General features: G+C 46.8%; 1 protein-coding gene across 1 annotated transcript in view; it reads left to right on the forward strand.

The window, feature by feature from the left end:
- Positions 1-290: 290 nt before the first annotated feature.
- The window catches only part of LOC137558198 (proteinase-activated receptor 1-like), a 35,679-nt gene continuing 19,633 nt past the window's right edge, over positions 291-16,336 (forward strand). Inside the window, exon 1 of the mRNA XM_068271724.1 lies at positions 291-372. Within this exon, the coding sequence (XP_068127825.1) occupies positions 345-372 (28 nt within the window). The 5' untranslated portion in view covers positions 291-344. The remainder of the gene's footprint in view (positions 373-16,336) is intronic.

Below are 16,336 nucleotides of genomic sequence, written 5' to 3' on the forward strand. Positions count from 1 at the left end.
CTGTAGCAGCACCAACCTCACCAATGAAAGGAGTCCAGATTGTTGCCGAGCAGAGCTGAACAAATGGTACTGGTATGTACTCATGCCAAAAAAAAAAAAAAACTTTCTGTTTAATCTGACTTGGTGGGAACTGAGTACATGAAACCCTCCTCCCCTCCTATCAGAGGAAAGGAAACACCCAGGTGAGAAGAAGCTGATTAGTATCTGTCTTCCAGGAATGCCTACCGAAACCTTCACTTTTTACAGATGCACAGATGAAGAGACAGAGAAAACATAACACATAAAACATGGGGCTGGGGCGGCTGTTTGCTGCGTTCTTCCTTATTGGGGAACATATTTCCTGGATGGTATTTTGTGAAGAGGCTCAACCATGTAAGTAAAGGTTAAGCAAATTAATTTCTTAAAAGAAATGCAGCTTCTATTTTACTACCTATGCATTAGTATAGGCAAGTTAAAACCTCCCTGGCGTTCTGATTATGCGCAGCCGCACGGCTGCGCATAGTTTTTTAAACCTAATTTTGTTTTAATCATGTAGCTAGCCTAGCGCTAGCTACATGATACCCCCCTCCCTGCCGAATCCCACCCACCCTTCCGATCGCCGCCGGCGATAATGCCCGTCAGGAAATCCCGTTCAGAACGGGATTTCCTTCAGGGCTTCCCTCGTCACCATGGCGACGAACAGAATGACATCATCGACGTTGTGAGTCCCGATCCACCCCTCAGCGCTGCCTGGCACTGATTGACCAGGCTGCGCACGGGGTTTGCGGGGGGGGGCCTACTACGCTGCGGGTAGCGGCGCATTGGCGGTGGAACCAAACACGCAGCTAGCAAAGTGCTAGCTCGTCCAGAACGCTAGGGAGACAATATTATGCTTGTTTGTCCATTCAGTCATTTTTAGTTTAATAAAAGGGTTATTGTATCCAAAATTGATCAGACATATCATCGTAAACTGCTATTGTTTTATTTTATTTTTTTATTGAAAAATTCACCCAAGTACCTTTTTACTTTTATAGAACAATGGCATAGTTCCAGTGAACCTGGAATTAAGAGTATTGTAGACCTGTCAATGATGTGTTTTATTTGTTTTGGGGTTTTTTCTAGTGTATTCAGCAGTGTTGCTCTGGGAGACATCTCAAGCTCACTCCAACCTGAATTATCGCAAATTCTTTCTGTTTTAGGAAAGCAAACTTTTGTTTTTCTTGTGTGTTGTTTAAAGCTTTTTGGAATTTAAATTAGGCATTTTGCTTACTACTGTTTGGTACATGCTTTCAGGAATTGTTAATATTTTATTGATGATGATCATAATGATGGACTAGTATGCACCCCGCAAAATACAAACGGGATAATAATCATTTAAGCTGATCCAAGGTGAAAAACTAACTATAACAAGTAACTTGTCTTTATATCTCATCCAAAGTTTAGATGGTTTTACACAGCAGATCTAGCTGCAAACAGCTTCAACAGTAGATGATTATTTCCTACTGTGATACAATGAGAGGTGTACATGCAAAAAGGGTGTCGGGAAAAAAGGGCACCTGATGTAAACGTTAATCTGAAATTTTGTTTATAAAAAATATATATATTAACATTTTGTTTACAATAATGTTTTACAAATTCAAATCATTAAAGCAGTCATCGGGCAGTATTAAAGAAAATAAGTGCTACTTACCGGGAGCTTCCTCCAGCCCCAAGCTCCCAGCACGTCCCTCGCCGCAGCTCTCCCCGCAGCCATTTGCCGCAGCTCCGTCCCGGACCCCGGCGATGACGTCAGGGCGGCCTCCAGGTCGGCCTGTACTGCGCCTGCCCTGCACGAGCGGCGCTGTCAATCACCACCACCTGGGCCGGAGCGGACAGCGGATTTCCCTGGGTAAATATAAACTGCAGCACCTTATTCACTCTTAATGGCAGGGTTTGCAAACTTTGCACAGTTTATTACTGGGTGACTTGGATTAATATTCAGAAAAGTGGGTGGAGCTTTAAAAAGCCAATCAATATTCACCTGTTGATTTTCAAGAGGAATATTAAAATTGCTGCCATTCTTGCGCTGTTAATGGCACAAGCCTCAAGCCTGATACAGTTGGTCATTGGGTCACTGGGGTTAAAATTCAGAAAAGGGGGTGGAGCCAAAAACAGCCAATCAGATTTGTTTTTATTGATGCTAAGGACCCCAAAGCTCACAAACTTGGTCATTGGGTGACTGTGCATCCAGGTTACAAAAAGTGGGGAGAGCCAAAAACTAATTTTATTGGGAAAATATAAACTGCAGGTCTTTTTACACTGTTAATGTCAGGGTTCTCAAACTTTGCCCAGATGGTCACTGGGTGACTGAGATTAATATTCAGGGAAGTGAGTGGAGCCTATTATAGTCAATCAAAATTCACCTGTTGATTTTCAAGGGGAATATTTAAATTGCTGCCATCATTACACTGTTAATAGCAGATGCCTCAAAAATTCTATAGTTGGTCATTGGGTGACTGGGGTCCAAACGCTGGAGAGAGGTGGAGTCACAAACCATTAATCTGATTTATTTAATTTCTATGGGAATACACAAATTATTGATGCCAAAGTTCACAAACTTGGTCATTAAGTGTTTGTGTGTTAGGGTTAGAAAAAGTGGGTGGAGCCGACACCAGCCAAATACACACCCGGGCAATGCCGGGTCATCAGCTAGTATGCAATACAATCTGACCTCATATCAGTGACTTGACAGCAGTAGGCCTCTTAGTGCAAATGTCCCCATGTAATATACACTAACAACAGAACTCATGTCAGCGCGGCTGACACCCCTATATGACTGACAACAGCATGTCCCTTAGCGCAAATATCGCTGTGTAAAATGCAATAATATCTGACCTAATATCATGACTGACAGCAGTAGGCCTGTTAGCGTAAATGTCCCCACGTATTTTGCAATAATATCTTACCTCATATCAGCACAGCTGACACCCCCTATATGAGCAGTAGACCTGTTAGTGCAAAAGTCACCATGTAATATGCAATAATAATGACCTCGTATCAGTGCAGCTGACCCCCTATATGACTGACAGCAGTATGTCCCTTAGCGCAAATGACACCTTGTAATATGCAGTAACATCAGACCTCAAATGAGCGCAGTAGACCAGGCTCTGAGAGCCAGGCTCGGACTGAGCCACCGTGGAGATGGGGATTTCCCCGGTGGGCCCTCCCTCACTGGCCTGACCTCTTAAGGGGGCCCCCCCTGAGTGCCCAAGAACATATAATTACTTTGCCTCCTCCTCCCTCCCAGGTCCCATTATTGGTAGCCTGCACATAGGGTCCTCTGGCAAAAGACACTGCTACTTCCTCAGCTGGAAGAAGAGCTGCTTTAAATTAAACCCTCGGGCTGTATCTAATGTGCTGTCCATAGTCACTTCTCCTCACAGGTCACAGGCATCTGCACTCTGCTCGGCCCCCACCCTTCTGTCACTGATGGGAGGGGCTGAGCAGGGAGCAGATTCCTGTGATCTGTGGGAAGAAGAGAGCACAGACAGGCACATGAGATTACAGCTGCTGCTGCCTGAAGGGCTATCTTACAGCCTTTCCAGCTAAATACAGGTTGTGACGCCTCGATATGTCATACCGAATATGTCGTATCGAATGCATCATGGAGTCACAAACGCACATTCAGAATACCAAAATGTTATTTTTCAAATCAACTTTTTTTCCCTTTTTTTCTCTTCTCCCTGGCTCTTTGATAGATTTTAATTACAGAACCTTTCACTTAAGTGTGAAAAGCTGTTCACAATAGTTCCTGGAAGGGTTAAAGGCCATCCATCAGAGATTAGGTGGACAGAAGCTCATAAAAAGCATCCTTCTCTAGACTGCTAGGACCCGATCTCAGCAGGAGTCTGACGCTAGTCCCTTCTGCCCTGACTTCAAAAGGGACACAGGATTGATCCTTATGTAAGATCCGGTGGCCCCTCGTGGTGGCAGAACGTCGAGACCCACACTGAGGCGCAAGTCTCTGGGTTTTGGCGGCTCCCTGACCTCACTGGAGCGCATGGCACTCATCTCCCATTGGATAAGAGGGGGACACGTTCTCAGTACGCGCTCCACCGCTGTAAACAGTAGCCACGTGGGTTTGTTATGTGTCAGCTGATCTGCTGACATGCTGCTGTGCGATTGGTTCATTTGGATTTCTTTATTTTCTGATTGGTTAGTCCTAGTATAAAGCTAAGGTGAGCGCCCTCAGTTATCGCCTGTGATAGCATTAGCTGTGGCCAGTTGCTGGGTATGCGCGCACGTTCTGATTGAACACTGTTGCCAACCTTGCCTTGTATCCTGACCAAGCTTTACTCTAGATTGATTCCGTTGCCAACCACTGCTTGTTCCTGACTTTGCCTTTAATTGGATTACCCATTGCCGACTCTGCTTGTACCTGGACCTGTCTGATGCCTGGATTGACCCCTTCTTGACTAAGGACTCCCTTGAACTTTGCCTTGAACGACATTGGCTTGAACTGACCCCGCTACCTGTAAAGTGTTTGAACTGCCTAAAACAATCCTCACCAGCCTGCAGTCACCTGGCTATCATCTGGACTGCCTCTGCCTTCAGGTCTCAGGTGACTATATTACTTGTGATTACTGTGCCTTGTATATATTACTGGTTTGTTTGGTGGATACTATCTGTCAGCCTGTATGCCACATCTACCTGCAGGGTTATTGTAGTTTTGTATTAGGTCGGAGTCTGTGCAGGTGTTACGGGCTGGGCTAAAGGTCAGTCATATGGGCATACAGCCTGAACTATAGTTATTGACCAGACTAGCCTGACAGTATCACGGGCCAGAATACCCCCTTAACTGACTAACGGGGGGTCTCCACTATGGAGGAGTTACAACGACAAATATTGCTCCTCACAGGGGCTGTAAATGCCCTCACAGAGCAAGTATCTGTTCAACAGGTACAACTGACTCAATTGGCCAATGCCACCCCACGTGGTGAATTGCCTGCCTCTGCTTCTGATCGATCTTTGCCTTCTCCTGCTCCTCTACTCAAAGCACCCATGGATCCAAAAATGCCTATTCAGGGGAAATTTTCTGCCACCAGATATCAATTCAGTCATTTCATGAATAACTGTCTGACATTTTTCAAAGTCCGCTCTCAATCCTCTGGTTCAGAATCTCAAAAAGTGTTTTTTGTCATATCTCTGTTAAAAGGGGATCCACAGTCCTGGGCCTAAGGGCTACCCCCTGAGCATGAAGCCTTGACCTCAGTGGATAACCTTTTCAAAGCTATGGCTGTTTTGTACTCTGACCCTGATGTTACTTCTACTGCAGTACAGAAATTAAGGAATTTACGACAAGGTCGTCGCACCGTTGAAGAATATGCTACAGAATTCAGGCGATGGGTAGTCTCAACCAAGTGGAATGATTTCGATCTCATGGATTAATTTCTGTTTGGACTATCTGATATTGTTAATGATATTCTTGTCAGTCATCCACTACCTTCCTCCCTTGAAGAAGCTATTACTTTGGCAATCCGGGTACACATGCAAGTCAGACAAAGCCGTCAGGGACGGTCTCACATATCCATCCCTGTAACTGTTCCTTCCAATAATAATATCACAACTACTACTGAGGAACCTATGCAGTTGGGGTTTTCAAAGTTCTCCTTAGAGAAAAAACAAAGAAAGATTGAAAGGTTATGCTTCTATTGTGGAGAACCTGGACATATTGTTCAATCTTGCCCAAACAAAATTAAGAAGTCGGAAAACTCCGACTTAACTGAGGTGGAGAGAACTCAGTTAAGCAATCAAAGTTTCTCTCCAGAAAACAATCTTATCATGCTACCGCTCTCCATTATTAGAGATTAAATTGTGTATAATTGTCAGGCTTTAATCGATTGTGGGGCAGTAGGCAACTTCATGGACATTTCCCTAGCGGAAACGTTATCCATTCAGACAATTGCTGTTGATGATACCACGTTAAAGCGGGATCAGAGATAAGATTAGCAAATGAAGTCACCTTGCAGGTAGAAGTTTTGCATTTTGAAGTCATGAAGTTTTATAGTTTGAATTATACACATGAATAGGGCGATTATTGGACTACAGGTGCTCAACAATCTACAAAAATAATCTGAAAAACCTCAAAAAAATTTATAAAATGGTAACATTTATTGAACAACATAAATACTGAAAAAATGTGTATTAAAACCCCATGAGATGGCCATCCCCTCACGCTAACACATATCACGCATACCGACAAGCATGCTCCTGGCCAGGATAGAGTTGTGTGGATAAAGTTGGTAACGGCACAGAATATCTTGCTATAGCCTACTCCAATTCAATATCTCTGTAAATGGACAATTGTGTGTAAAAAAAATAAAAAAAATTGTCATTTACAGAGATATTTCTCCCACCCAGCATGGGTATGTGTAAAAATACGCCCCAAAACACATTATACTACTTCTCCTGAGTACGGCGATACCACATGTGTGGCACTTTTTTGCACCCTAACTGCACTAAGGGGCCCAAAGTCCAATTAGTACCTTTAGGATTTCACAGGTCATTTTGCGACATTTGGGTTCAAGACTACTCCTCACGGTTTAGGACCCTTAAAATGCCAGGGCAGTATAGGAACCCCACAAATGACCCCATTTTAGAAAGAAGATACCCCAAGGTATTCCGTTAGGAGTATGGTGAGTTCATAGAAGATTTTTTTTTTTTTGTCACAAGTAAGTAACTTCGTCGCCGTAGACTAACATGACTTCCGGGCCGACCCAAATTGCCGCAGAAGCCACGCAGTAACGTAGGCATGCACTAGCGTTAAGTCAAGCACTTCCGGCGTAGGGGGGGACCGCAAAGTGTGACTTTCGCTAGGCAATTTTTCCTAACGCATCACGCCAGTGTGAAATAGCACAGAGACCCTTGTGTGCCTACTGCTATGTCTGGAGTTCCCTACTCTCTAAAAGTGTATCTGCTCATGATACCTCTGGAAACACTCCCCTAGGAATAGGCCAGGCTGGTCAGGACACATGGGACAGTAAACAGAGGTGTCACGCCTTGTTCCAGCCCTGCTGCAGACACGACAACATTTTCTTGGGGTGCGTTGATTTGGGGCACTCGGAATGGGAAAGGCGTAGTGCCTTTCATGCAGCCGGCTAACTGCATTTTGGGGTCGAGCCACGGCACCTCCTGGACACAGGAGTTCTATAACGATGTCTTCCTGAAATGTAAGGAACGCTCCAGTTCTCCCAGCCTTACTGTAGAGAACAAAGCTGTTGTAAATACCCAATTGAATTAGATAAACAGACACTTTTTTGTACCAGCATCTGGTTTTGCGGGAAACTAAATAGGGCCCTAAAATCTGGTCATTGAACTCCACCCCTTCCATGTAAGCATTATAGTCGTGGACGGCGAGGGTTTTTCAGTGACCTCAGTTGCCCGTTGAATTTGGACTGTCGTGTCTGTGTGAATGGTGGACAGAAGGTAAACGTCCCTCTTGTCCTTCCATTTCACCGCGAGCAGGTCATCTGTACACAAGGCAGCCCTCTCCCCCCGTGCAAGCCGGGTACTAACGAGCCGTTGGTGCCACAGCAGCGGATCCCTTCTATATTTAAATGCTGATAGAGGGCCACACTTGTGTAGAAGTTGTCCACATAAAGATGGTACCCCTCCTGGAACAAAGGTGACACCAAGTCCCACATAATCTTGCCACTGCTCCCCAGGTAGTCAGGGCATCCGACCGGCTCCAATTTTGAGTCTTTTCCCTCATAGACCCTAAAACCATAAGTATAGCCTGTGGCCCTTTCACAGACCTTATACAGTTTCTCCCCATACCGGGCGCGCTTGCTTGGGATATACTGTTTGATGCCAAGGCGCCCGGTAAAATGTACGAGGGACTCGTCTACACAGATGTGCTGTTCAGGGGTATAAGCATCTGCAAATTTTGATGACATGTGGTCTATGAGGGGTCGAATTTTGTGGAGCCGGTCATAAGCAGGGTGGTCACTTCGATGACAGGTTGTGTTGTCATTGAAGTGCAGGAAGCGCAGGATCATCTCAAATCGTGTCCTAGACATAACAGCAGAAAACATGGGCAGGTGATATATTGGGCGCGTAGACCAATAACACCGCAATATATTCAATTTGATTAGACCCATGTTAAGGAGAAGGCCCAAAAAAGTTTTAAGTTCGGAAACTTGGAGTGGTTTCCACCGGTAAGCCTGGGCATAGTACTTATCCGGGTTGTCGGTGATGTATTGTGTGGCATAACGGTTGGTCTCAGCCACAATTAAGTCGTAGAGATCCTCGGTGAAGAACAGATGAAAAAAGTCTAGGGCCATTCCTAGATTATCTGTCTCCACCTGGACTCCAGACTGGGCGGTGAAAGGGGGCAGTACGGGTGCGGCGGAACCAGGGGATTGCCAATTGGGATTTGCCAGCACCTCTTGAAGACTAAGTGTAGTACGGGCCCGTTTTCTTGGTGGCTGCGACTTGGGTCTTAATGCACGTGCCACCGAACCAGTTTCAACTTCCATTCTGGTGCTCACCACTTCACCAGGGTCTACGGAAGTACTGGTGCTAGGTCCAGGAGATGCTGCGCTGCTGGTGTATGCCTCACCATGAAACCTCAGACCAGCACTAGCACCACTCTGCTGCCCTTGAGGCAGATCCTGCACCACCTGCGGTCCAGTGACATGGGGTGTGGTACGCCTGGCTCTAGCCGGGACCTCAACCTCGTTATCGTTATCGGTCAGCGAGCCACTGCTGTCCACAGGTTTGTACTCTGACCCAGAAGATTCGTCGGATGAGACGTCCCAATTATCCTCATCCAACTGGGCCATGTACCTGTACACCTCATCATCGGAATATCCCTTTCTTGCCATGGTGGGCTGCTAAATTTAGGGGGTATTACTCTGAGACTACCCAGGAAAAAGAGCACCTACCTAACAAAACGGAGTACTTGCGGAGCAGAAAGCTGTGGTCACTGAGTTTTGAAAAAAACAAAAACAAAACTGATCTTTACAGTGCCACAGCTATTGTACAGTGTTTTTTGCAGTGATAAAAAAAAATCTGCGGTGGGGCGGGCTGAACGCAAGTGCAGGCGAACGATCAGGCCTGATAGGCAAACACTGCGTTTTTAGTGGATCCTAGTGACCCCAATATAGATCTGTGTGTGATCAGTAATGATCACTTACAGATACTATATAGTACGAATGCTGATTAGCGACAGTGATGACGCTAATCAGCGACTAATTAGTGACTTTGGTGCGGTGGGCTGAGTGCTAACTGACACTAACACAGGGGCCTAGCTAACTGGCCTAACTGTTAACACTAGTGATACTAAAAACACTGTTTTTAGATCACTAGGATAGTGACCGGGGGGGGGGGGATCAGGGGGCAATCAAGGCAATTACAACACAATTAGAGCCAAAAAGAGTGATTAGAGGGCAATCACAGCAAATCAGCACAATCAAAGCCAATCACGGGGCAATCGAAGCCAATCACGAGACAATCGAAAACCAATCACGGGACAATCGAAAACCAATCACGGGACAATCGAAGCCAATCACAGGACAATCGAAGCCAATCACAGGACAATCAAAAAACCAATCGAGGGACAATCAAAAACCAATCACGGGACAATCAAAAACCAATCACGGGACAATCTAAGTCAGTCACAGGGCAATTGAAACACTTGGAGCCAATCAAAGCACAATCAAGCGTTACAGACAGGAGATTAGATGTACACAATGGCAGGGGGGTGATCTAGGGCAGGGTGGAGTGATCAGAGGGAGATCCAAGGGCAGGGGGGAGGGTGATCAGGAGCTCGCAGTGACAGGTGGTGACGGGGTGATTGATAGGTGATCAGTAGGTAATTACAGGGGAGAGTATATGCAAGCAATGCACTGGCGGGGGGGGGGGGGTGTCTGTGGGTGATCAGAGGGTTCGAGCGGGTGATTGGGTGCCCGCAAGGGGCAGATTAGGGTCTAATCTGATGGGTAGCAGTGACAGGGGGTGACGGGGTGATTGATAGGTGATCAGAAGGTAATTACAGGGTAGAATATATGCAAACAATGCACTGGCAAGTTGATCAGAGGTGGTTTCAGGGCAATCTGAGGGGGTGGGCGGGTGATTGGGTTCCCAAAAGGGGCAGATTAGGGACTGATCTGATGGGTAGCAGTGACAGGTAGTGACAGGGGGTGATTGATGGGTGATCAGTAGGTGTTTAGAGGAGAGAACAGATGTAAACAATGCACTTGGGAGGTGTTCTGAGGGTGGGTCTGTGGTCGATCTGAGCGTGTGGGTGGGTGATCAGATGCCCGCGAGGGGCAGGTTAGGGTCTAATCTGATTTGTGGCAGTGACAGGTGATGATAGGGGGTGATGGATGGGTGATTGACGGGTGATTGGCAGGTGATTACAGGGGAGAATAGCTGTATACAGTACACGGGGGGGGGGGGGGGGGGTCTGGGGAGGATCTGAGGGTGTGGGGGGGTGATCAGGCACCCCCAGGGGGCAGTTTAGGACCTGATCTAAGAGATGGCGTTGACAGATAGGGACAGGGGGTGATTGATAGGTGATAAGGGGGGTGATTAGGTGCAAACAGTGCTGTCAGGGGGTGGGCAGGGGGGGTCTGCTGGGTGCTGTGGGCGATCAGTGTGCAGGGGGGGCAGGATCAGTGTGCTGGCATTTGGACTCACAGTGCTGCCTTCCTCTCTGGTGGTCGATCGAGCGCTGTGACCACCAGGGAGGAGGCAGCGTGTATAATACGCTTTGTTTACCTAACAAATCGTATTATACGCTTTCTATTGGCCAGTTTTAAACGTTGCAACAAGCCGGCGCTGCTGATTGGCCGGCGGGTTGACGTCACATGTGGGTGGAGCCTAATGCCGGCGATGCGCGCGCACTCTGCGCGCGCGATCGCCCGCAATCCCCTCCCCCAGGACCCGACGCCATTCTGAGTTACGTGGTCCTGGGGCTGCCACTGTGCCACCGCCAATCTACAGTGGGCGGTCGGCAAGTGGTTAAAGAGGGTTGAATAAGGTTACTGTAAAAAATCGTTATCCATTACCCATGACTGATGATTTATTCTCTCAGGTTGTGGGGGCTAAGATATTCTCTAAATTAAATCTTAGAGGTGCGTATAACCTTATTCGTATCAGAGAAAACGATGAATGGAAAACTGTGTTTAACCTCCTTGGCGGTAACCCCGAACGTAGTTCGGGGTAAGCCGCGCAGGAGGTTTTCTCAGGCCCTGCTGGGCCGATCTCCGTAATTTTTTTTTTGCTGGACGCAGCTAGCACTTTGCTAGCTGCGCCAGCACACTGATCGCCGCCGGCCCGCGCTCGATCGCCGCTATCAGCGCCGCCGTAGAGCTCCCCCCTAGACCCCTGCGCTGCCTGGCCTATCAGCGCCAGGCAGCGCTAAGGGGTGGATCGGGACTCCCTTAGATGTCACGACGTCCATGACATCGGTGACGTCATCCTGCCCCGTCGCCATGGCGATGGGGAAGCCCTCCAGGAGGGCGATCGGCGGGGCTGGGGGGATGCCGCTGAGCAGCGGCTATCATGTAGCGAGCCCTGGGCTCGCTACATGATTTAAAAAAAAAAAAACACAAAAAAACGGCAGCGCTGCCCCCTGGCGGTTTTTAATATACCGCCAGGGAGGTTAATACTAAAAAATGGTCACTATGAGTACCTGGTTATGCCTTTTGGGCTGTGTAACGCCCCTACAGTTTTTCAACATTTTGTTAATGATATATTTTGTGAGCTCCTTGGCAAATTAATGGTTGTATATCTTGATGATATCTTGATCTTTTCTTCTTCCTTGTCTGAACATCAAGACCATGTGAAAAAAGTGTTAACTAAGTGGAGAGAAAATCGATTATATGCTAAGTTGGAGATATGCATGCCTCAGCCAAACAGTCTTAGAGCATCGCAATGCTTTTTGGGTTTTGCCAATTTTTACAGGAAATGTATTAGTAATTTCTCTGGCAAAGTCGCTCCTCTCACAGACCTCACAAAAAAAGGGGCAGACCCATCAAATTGGAGTCCTAAGGCTGTTGCGGCTTTTAAAGAGTTAAAACAGGCTTTCTGTTGCGCTCCTATTGTGGTCCACTCAAATATTAAAAAATCTTTCATTGTCGAGGTTGACGCATCTGAGGTGGGAGTTGGGGCTGTCTTGTCTCAGTTTTCTGGCAGCCTTGAGCAACTACACCCATGTGCGTTTTTCTCTCGGAAGTTCTCTCCTGCAGAGAGAAATTATGATATTGGGAACAAAGAACTGTTGGCTATTAAATTAGCTCTGGAAGAATGGAGACATTGGTTGGGAGGTGCAGAACATCCATGACAATTTACACCGATCATAAGAATCTCGAATACATTGAGAATGCTAAATGGTTGAATTTACTACAAGCCCGTTGGGCATTGTTTTTCTCTAGGTTTAATTTCTGTATCACTTATAAACCTGGTTCAAAAAACATTAAGGCAGATGCCTTGTCAAGATGTTTTATGAAAGAAGATAACAAAATGTATTCTGTATCCATAATTCCGAAGAAATGTATAATTTCTGCTTGTAAATTTTCGCTTGACCTTTCCAACCACTTGCCCAAAGTACAAGACCAGGCACCTCAGGATAAACCTCCTGGAAAACTGTTTATTCCTGATGATCTGCAAGAGAATGTCTTGAAGCAATTTCATGCAGATAAATCTATAGGTCATCGTGGGGTTCAAAAAATCATTGAGCTAGTTAGGAGGGTTGTTTGGTGGCCCTCTCTTAGTAAAGATGTTGAAGTTTTAGTGAAATCATGTTCCGTTTGTGCCCAAAGTAAGGTACCCTATTGCCCTTGCCTATTCCTGAAAAGCCTTGGTCTCATGTGTCCATGGATTTTGTGGTTGACCTTCCAGTTTCCCAGGGTAAAACTGTTATTTGGGTAGTGGTGGACAGATTTAGTAAGATGTCACAGTTTGTACCTCTTCCTAAACTGCTTTCAGCCAAGGAATTAGCCCAGATTTTCATTGAAAATATTTTCAGAATCCATAGTGTTCCTGAAAACATTGTTTCCGATAGAGGGGTGCAATTTGTTTCCCAGTTTTGGCGTGCTTTTTGTGACAAATTGGGAGTCTCTTTGTCATTTTCTACTGGGTTTCATCCTGAGTCTAATGGACAGAGAGAATGAACCAGTTATTGGAACAGTATTTGAGATGTTTTGTTTCAGACTCTCAAGAAGATTGGGTTCAGTTTTTGCAATTTGCTGAATTGCCTCCTTTCCATATCATTTATGGTTCTAACCCTAAGTTCAATGCACTTTCTGGTATTTCCAATCTTCCTGAGGTAGAGGAATGGTCCTCAAGGTGTAACCTAATTTGGAAACAAGTACAGAATAACATTAGGAATGCTGTAAATACCCAGAAATTGTTCTCTGATATGCACAGAACTGTTGAAGATGAATTTATACCTGGAGATTTAGTTTGGGTCTCTACCGTCACATTCCTTTACGCCAGTCTTGTGCTAAGTTCGGACCCAAGTTCAGGGCAGCCTCCCCGCACAGCTCTGATCTTCACTATGGGGAGGATTGCACATGACGTCATGACGTCACGCGCAAACCCGATCCTCCCCATAGAGAGACCGGAGCTGTGCAGGGAGGCTGCGTGATCGCTGAATCCAGGCAGGGTAATGTATAAATGGGGGGGAGATTCGGGGGGATCGCAGGGTATCGGGGGTGCCCGACACTTGTACTAGCTATCCTAGTGCTAGCTAAAGGTTTTAAAGCGATATGATCACATTTATTATGCATGGGGGACGCCTGCGGCCAGCAAGCGGTATGCCCGACACAGTGTCAAGCATACCGCTAAGGAGGTTAATATTACTTTTTTTTTCTTTTCCCAAAATTGTGGTGTTTGTTGCATGACTGACTCACTAAGTGGCAATGAGCATAGCAGCCAGGCATGCAGCAATTCCTTAAAGTAAACTTGAGGTGAGGTACATGGAGGCTGCCATGTTCATTTCCTTTTAAAAAATATCAGCAGAGGAGTAACTACACCCCCCCAGCAAAACTTTGATTGGGCCCCCAATGTTCACGCCCTTTCCCTTGCCAACCCCTGGTGACCCTCACGGTCTGGGGGCCCATCTTGCAAGGGTCATAAAACAAGTGTGGCCATCATAATCCTCACAATAATAACAAGTGGAATCGCAACAACACCGGACATGAAAGATGGACCCCTTTATTGGAGGGAGTAAAGTAGCTGTTAGGGCCCCCTTACAGCTCTGGGCCCTCTGCAGTTGCAGGAGTTGCTCCCCTGTAGTTACCCCCTGACTACCAGTTGCCTAGCAGTCCTCCTGATCCTGTGTCTCTAATACTTTTAGCCATAGACCCTGAACAAGCATGCAGCACATCAGGTATTCTAAATCAGTTGACTCAGGTTTTACTGGATGAACCATATGCTTTTTCCAGGGTTTTGACTCAGATACTACTTATGCCAAAAAACACTGCAATGGCAGCACCCATATTTCTATGACTACTGAATCACCTTGTAGGCACTGGCGTAACAATAGGGGATGCGACCCCTGCTGTCGCGGGGGGGGGGGGGGCAAAAGGGACTTTTGGGGTCAGGAGGGGTTGCAGCATAAGAGGAGAGTGTGGCAGATCGGTGGGGAGGGGGGAAATCCCCCCCCCTCCCTCACCTCGGGCTCTCCTCTTAACGTTTACACAGGAAGTTGCTCTTAGAGATCGGAAGACCTCCAGCAAGAAGGAGGTAATGTGTTCAGCTTCAGCCTGCTGCCGCCGCTGCTGCCACGAACACCACCAATGATTGCAGGAGGGGGAGTTCTGAGAGGAGAGCTCGAGGTGAGGGAGGGGGGGGGGGAATTTCTCCCCTCCCCACCGATCCGCCACACTCTCCTCTTATGCTGCGACACCTCCTGCCCCCCAAAAGTCCCTGACCGGGCCCTGGAGGGGGGCGGATTTTTTATTTTTTTTGCAAGGGGGCCTGGGGATTTCTAGGTATGCCCCTGCTTGTAGGCCTTCAGTATTTTCACAAAAGAGTTGGCCATTTACCCTGACTGCACTTCCGATAAAGTAAGAGACAACACTTTGCATATGTATATTTACAATGCATAGAGAGATTCACACTGTTTTCTAAGATTTTTCCTTTCTGCCCCTGCAGGCAAATATTTGATATGTATTTTAATAAACAGATTTCAAATAACAATTCTTTGTTTCAAAATTATCATTTCTTGATCTCACCCAAATTCTGCACAACTCGAGCAAATGGTGAGTGAATTTAGCTCTGTCCAGTGGCGTATTTTAAGTTCTCTTTATCCCCCCCCCCCCCTTTCATTTTTATTTTGAAGAGAATTCACTATCAGTCTCAGTAATTTAGCCATTTAAGCCACCAGACGTAATTGTCACGTCCAGGCGGCTGCTACGTGCTCCATCGCTGCCCGCCGTTAGCCCAGAGACCAATGAATGGGAACATAGTTGTTAATCATGTAGCCAGGTTGCCTTATAATTAACAAATTAAATACCCAGGTGAGTCTAAATTAAGTAGCCAAGTGGACCCTGCATACATAACTGCAGTAGCCATGTTGCCCAGAAAACAGAATTAAGTAGCCATGTGCCCATATATATCAGTATTAGGTAGCCAGTGCTGGCTGGGGAGGGCTGGGTGCTGGGGAGGTCTGGGTGCTTTGCTGGGTGCTACTGCCTGCTATACTGGGCATTGCTTGAGTGCTGTGCACTTTGCTGGGTGCTGGACTGGGGTCTTTGTTGGGTAATGGGCTGGAGGCATTGCTGGATGCTGTCTTGCTGCGTGGGAAGGCTGGTCGCTCCGCTACTCACAGACCTCAGATCAGCGGGGAGAGGCAGAGCAGGGAGCACAGTACCTGCCCGGACCTGGTGAACTTCAAATGCAGAAAGTAACCAATGACATCACTTCCGCATTTGAAGTGTCCACCTCCTGCGGATAGTGTGCATCCTGCTCTGCCTCTCTCCATTCGCTGCTGATCTAAGGTCTGAAGAGAGGCATCGGGGACCGGGAGTAGAGGAGACCTTAGAGTATGCAAGGCTTGCGGCAAGTGTCATATGTGGGGCCTAGAGACTGAGTATAGTTGCCCCAGTATAGGTAGCCAGCTATAGGTGCCCCCAGTATAGGTAGCCAGGTATAGTTGCCCCCAGTATATTTAGCCAGGCATAGGTGCCCCAAGTAATAGGTGCCCCCAGTATAGTTAGACATCTACAGGTGCCCCCCATATAAGTAGCAAGTTACAGGTGCCCTCAGTATAGGTAGCCAGATGTAGGTGCCCCCAGTATAGGTAGCAAGTTATAGGTGCTCCCAGTATAGGTAGCTAGCTATAGGTGTCCCCAGTATAGGTAGCCTG

Source organism: Hyperolius riggenbachi, chromosome 1 (assembly GCF_040937935.1).
Source record: "Hyperolius riggenbachi isolate aHypRig1 chromosome 1, aHypRig1.pri, whole genome shotgun sequence".
In the NCBI taxonomy this organism is placed as follows: domain Eukaryota; kingdom Metazoa; phylum Chordata; class Amphibia; order Anura; family Hyperoliidae; genus Hyperolius; species Hyperolius riggenbachi.